General features: G+C 36.1%; 1 protein-coding gene across 1 annotated transcript in view; it reads left to right on the top strand.

The window, feature by feature from the left end:
• crhr2 (corticotropin releasing hormone receptor 2) overlaps positions 1-2,981 on the top strand; it is a 41,272-nt gene extending 38,291 nt beyond the window's left edge. Inside the window, exon 12 of the mRNA XM_085438677.1 lies at positions 373-2,981. Within this exon, the coding sequence (XP_085294803.1) occupies positions 373-513 (141 nt within the window). The 3' untranslated portion in view covers positions 514-2,981. The remainder of the gene's footprint in view (positions 1-372) is intronic.
• Positions 2,982-6,000: the final 3,019 nt, after the last annotated feature.

The following is a 6,000-nucleotide window of genomic DNA, read 5'->3' on the forward strand; positions in this document are numbered from 1 at the left end:
CAAAGTCAAGACCTAAACGTGACTGAAATGATGGAGCAGGACCTTAAGAGAGCTGTGCATAAACAAATGCCTACAAACCTCAATGAACTGAAGTGTTGTAAAGAAGTGTGGGTTCTTCCAGAGACTGGAAGTCATACAGAAAACAATACTTCAAGTTAAGGAGCGCTAAAGGTGCTTTCTACAAGCTGAACTGAATAATGGAGTTTCACAGGACTGCACAGAATCGTCTAAAACAATTATTTATTCACATGGCTCTATCTTTACATTAAACAATTAAAATGACTTCCCAAAATGTTGTATAATATCTTAAAAAATAATTTGAAGTTTATTGTAATATTCTTTTATTCTCTATATATCTTGTTATCGTTGTAGGTTCGCTCAGCAGTAAGAAAACGGTGGCACCGCTGGCAGGACAACCACGCTCTTCGAGTTCGAGTGGCACGAGCCATGTCTATCCCGACCTCTCCGACCAGGATCAGCTTCCACAGCATCAAACAGACCACAGCCGTGTGACCACAGAAACACGCAATCTCCATACTGATTCCTCCAGCAAGGTCGCTGTTTGTCCGGTATGACTAAGGAGTCATGCGATTTATTTTGCCTGGTGACAAAAGTTCATTTTAACTGCACAAAAATGACATGAAGTTCTCGTTATAAGGTACCGTTCGGGACGTAGACGGGCTGGGTTTTTTCGAAACAACGAAATGGTTCAATGGTCACATTACATCAGGTTTGACCCTATAATTTTACTGTTGTTACTGGTTATGAGTACTTGAAATTTGACTGACCATGACGCATTCATATGTTGCCAAAACTGCCATTTGTATCTATTATGATAAAAATGCTAAACTGCTCTTTGAATTACCTGCTCTTTATCAGCAGCTTAATTTGACAGAAAGAAGCTTTTTGGTAAGGAAGAAAACAGAAAACAGCACAGAGTAAAAACAAAATAATAAAAAATGAGTCATAACACTCTGAAGTGAAAACAATTTAACGTACAGTCATCAACTGCTTTTTTTAAACTAAAACACAATCTCAACACATGATGTTTTGGTTAATGTGAGATGTGGCTATTTTATACAAACAAGCCATTGTTAAGAAGCTTTTATAATGTGTCTTTTTTTTTAAATCATTTTTCTTCTTTCTTTTTTACATCTTTCTTACTGTTGTAAACATTGGTAAATACTTTTTTTCCCTCTTTGTTCTGAGGATTTGATTTTACAACTATTTTTATTTCCTTTTGTTAGACTTGGTCTTATTTTTTTGTTGCTTTTTTTTTTTACTGTGCAAGGAAGGTGTTGACATAAAGAGCAATTTAACGTATTATGTGTTTGAACTCCCCGAGAGCGATAAATGAGCGTTCCCAACTTAGAGTTCTCTTGCAGACGAGGAAAGGTATGATTATATATACATTATTTTATGGAGCCAAGTGATTCTCATTTATGTAATCTGTTAAGTGCTGCGCATGGATTTGTCATGCAGGCACAGTGGAAGCAGATTAAATTCTTTTGGCTTTACGAAATCCTTGTGGCTTCCTTATAATCAGTGTTAAGCTTCTGGGTCAAAGGAAGAGGAGCTTGACAATATGAGGACCGATCCTTTTCCTAAACCCTTGCTCTGGTGATATCAACCTTCTGCTTGCCTGTAACCCCGGCTCTTACACCTCCTAAGGCTGCTCACCCAATAGTAATTTAAACAGCCATGTATGGACAGATAATAATAAGGGAGGAAACGTTTGTTATGAAAAGGTTTATCGATCAATTACAGCAAGCTTACATTTTGATGCACATATTCCCTTCTGTGTTGATAGATTAGCTACACATCTGTTAAATAAAAACTGTCTGACATTTGATGGGTGGCAAAATCAGCACCCCTCATTTCTGTTTGATGTGTGTTTTGTGTGGATTTAACAATAACGCTTAATACTGTGATACTCCAGAGGGGTCATTAAGAAGATTTTGCAAGCTTCGGACAGAAAGTGAATGACCTTCCCATGTTTTATTTATTTATTACGTTTATGTATTTATTTCAGATTATATTTGCATTGATATCGGGGTTTGTATTTAAAAGTGTCACATAAAACATCCAGAATTTATTTCAAAAACTGAACCCATGTGAAGATGGTGTATATAACACAAAATATTTAATCACATCTTGATGTAAAAAAAAGTATTTTGTAAACTTTTGCTACATTACAACATCTGTTTCTGTTGATCTTAGTTCATTTTTGCTGTTGCTGCTTGATGACGCTTGATGTTAGCTGGTAAATACTGATCACCTCTCATTATTTACCCATTAATATATAACTCTGATCAAGGGCGTCATAAGTTAGCCATGGCATTGCGCATCCTCCCAAGACTTCAATATGTTACATACATACAAAGTGTACCACATTACATTACAACTGTGACGTATTTTCATAAAGAAACTTTTTTTAAACAAATGTGAATAAAATATAAATAAAACTATATTTTATTTGAACTCACCAAAGAGAGAAACCATGTTTACTGACATACTGACTTTTTAACTGCCTATGTATTTCTATTATTTCCACTGGACTTTGTCGACCAAATCTTGTTTATTTTGTACATCGTTTGTTGTACATGATGTGTATTCAGTGCTGTTTGATGTCAGACATAATTTTATAAAAACTCTTTGTTGAACAACCCAGGTTGCCTTATAAACAAAAGAAAAAAAAGTTTTGTGAAAATGAAGCCGTTGTCTCTGTAAATCATGTATCTTTGTGTTACTTGTATACACTTGGACTGTATGTGTGAAAAAATGATTTTGATTAAAATTTTACTTTAAATTATATAACACACTATATATTTTGGAGGGGGGCATTTCAGTGCATTGGGTCCATACAGTTTGAAAATCTTACAAAAGTCACAGATTGCACTAATAGAATCTGTTCAGCTGATTCATTTGCTGTGTATCTCCCTCACCTCCAGGCACTTTATAAAATAAATACAGCAGTTTTATAATGATCCAATCTCATATTTATTTTTCTGATAGACTGAACGACTGCTGCTTCACTGGCATTTCCTGATCTGAAATTGTAGTTTTTACTCACAGAATGGAAGACACACTCAGAGAGCACTTGCTAGACACTGTTTCATACACTTCAGGCTTGACTGGAGTGAAATGGAGCAGAAACTACAGCCTATCCCCAGAACCCTCAGGATTTGAGTTATACATCCCCAAACAATCGGCCGGGACTCTGATGTAGCCCAATCAAGCCTTATTGTGACAATTAATGTTTCTAATGGTTTCCAGCATTGCAAAAGATAGACAATGCTATCAGATTCTTCAGTATCATGCCAGACGTGTGCAGCACATCTGCACAGCATCATGGATTATTTGCCCTGAACTCCCATGTGTCTGCATTAAACTGCATTCCACATTGCATCAACTAAAAATAAATAACCAGCATGACAACAAAAGGCTGCCACTAAGCCTCGAATTTCAAAATAAACCCATCTGTAATATAATATTTATATCTTAAGCTCAGATAAACTAATAAATGACCTCGCTTAATGAAGTATCTCCCATCACTTAATTATTGCTGCTTTAAGCCAAAACTCCTGCAAAGGTCACCCTGCTGATTTTATGCATAAAGGTAAGTTAATAGCAATTCCCACAGGCAGCATCCTTCAGCCTGGCTGTAAAGGAACTTTATTAAGTTTGCGTTTTCAACTTCAGACTTCAAGACTACAAATTTCTAAAAGATGGTGTGCATCACATGTGCACATAGAGGGTGGAGTAAACCTTAAAAACACATTTACCAGCCTGGTGGGGCTAAGAAAACAATGTTTTTGGTGGTATTTGCCTTCAAGGTTTTCTGGCAGAGAAATTCTCGACAGAGAGGATATATTTTAATCCAATCCCTAATATTATTCTAAGCCTTACCAAGTAGTTTTGTTGCTTAAAAATAACCAACAGCACCTGGAAACTGAAAACATTACAAAAGAAATTAAAGCTCTCTGTCAATAAGCCGTAAAGGGAAGCTACTCCCACTGGCAGTTGCTCACATCTTCACCACTGGCAAAACAGTTCTTACTGGTTGACTTGAAATGAGTCAGAACCACTGTGCCAGCACATTAATGTCTTCAGCCACACCGGATTTATAGCTCTGCTTTAATGTTACTTTGTGATGATGGGCCTAATCAGCATTGAGTCAACTCAGTTAGCAAGGGGTTTAATGTAAATTATGCTCTCTGGCTTTAAAACTCTTGGTAAACCTTAAGGGTGAATGGCATTAAAATATATAAACTGTTTTCTTCCAGGAGTTTTGTTATTAAACGGAATTAATGTGGAAATTATTCCAATATGATGCTGCCAGTTTACTGCATTACTTAAACCATACAGTCAATATGTCCCAGCAACTATAAACTGGTGCCAGTCTAGCCGTCTGGTGGAAAATTGGCTGTGAACACATAATAGGTAAATATACTATATAGCCTGAAGCGGCTGGATGAGGAAAGCAGACTGAAAAAGATTATGATGAAAGTCAGCAGAGCAGTGAAAAAGAAGTGCTTGAAAAGCTATTTAAGGTGAAGGATAATGCCACGGTGAACTTGTTTCGAAATGAGTTAATCCCAAAATGGGATAGTCTTTACTGTAATGTCAAGATACAAGCGAAAAATCAAAGAAATTTCTATTTTATATTCAGATTTCAGACTTATGTTGAAATATGTTGTTTGTTTTTCAGCAATATCAGGAAAATAATGTAGGCGTAGCATGTTTGTATTTGTAGCCTCAGGCCTCAGGTAACAAACGAATGTAGTAAGTGGGTCCTTTTCAACTCATTCACAACTAGCGAAACCCCACAAGTATAAATAATGTCTAAGATTGTGATTCATTTAATTGAATGGTGCAGGCATAAAGCAACGGCGCTGAATATTTTACTTATTATTGCGTAGGTCCATAGAGCACCTGTTCAACCTAATCTACAACATGACAATGACGATATTGTTCAGAAATCTGAGCGCTTTTGTTCCTCTTGGGGAAATAAAAGGAAGATCCTTGTACAGGGTTGATGTCGTTAAGCTTGTATGAACTTTACCACCAAAATAGTATTTAAGCAGTACTACATAACAATGCTCACAAACAGCGAACATTTTATCAGTTATGGTAAATTGGCTCATTATGGGTCTTACTAGAGGCGTGGGTTTACACGCTGATTAACGAGCATTATGAAACTAACCCTGCCATTGGATAAAATGCCAACCAGAATTTAAATGACTTTCCGTAATGTGGGACTAGCAGGATGGATAGGCTGTGGCACCTTAATGTTCCTCATTTGTATATTTGTAGCAGGGCTGGAGGTGAAGAATGGCATGTTGTTTTTCATTCGTCAGTGTTTACAGAATCCCCACATTTACCGCAAGTGAGACATTTTTTGAGCAACAGCTCCCTCTGTTGGCTGATTAGGGAAAGTACTATTTTTTCAAAATTTCCTGTGATTGACACTGTAGTAAGTGCTGCTGCCCTATATTAGGTTTAATACAGACTTTAAATGTCAGTATTTATTTTTTTACTCTAAAGATGCTTTTCTCTTGGGGACTTTGACAAAATAAAATACATTTTGAGAAACGAAATTTAGGTATAACATTTTTAGAAGAAGTAATTGAATCAAATATATGCTCATTTACAGCAAACTACAGAGATTTTATATAGTTTCCTATTTTAATTGTTGTCCTGTTGCTATCTTAAGAATAACAAACAGGACACTCTATTGATTTGTCTGTTAGTATAGCTTCTTTTATTCATGAGGGGTCACCACAGTGGATGGTTCCACATTTTTTAATCAGCATTTTTTTTTCCTGAAACCAGTGAGCTTTTAGATTTGGCTAATGTGCTAACTACTAAACCATGGAGTCTCTGATTTGCTTCTTAATGCACTATATTATATATTATGACTCAATCTGAAGCAAAATGAACTGCCTTATGTGAAAGGCGCAGACAATAACACACATTTCTGCGTTCGTTTTTGAAAAA

This window comes from Copadichromis virginalis, linkage group LG18 (genome assembly GCF_057382275.1).
Source record: "Copadichromis virginalis isolate Kocher_CV1m ecotype Utaka linkage group LG18, C_Virginalis_male_GT1.1, whole genome shotgun sequence".
Classification (NCBI taxonomy): Eukaryota; Metazoa; Chordata; class Actinopteri; order Cichliformes; family Cichlidae; genus Copadichromis; species Copadichromis virginalis.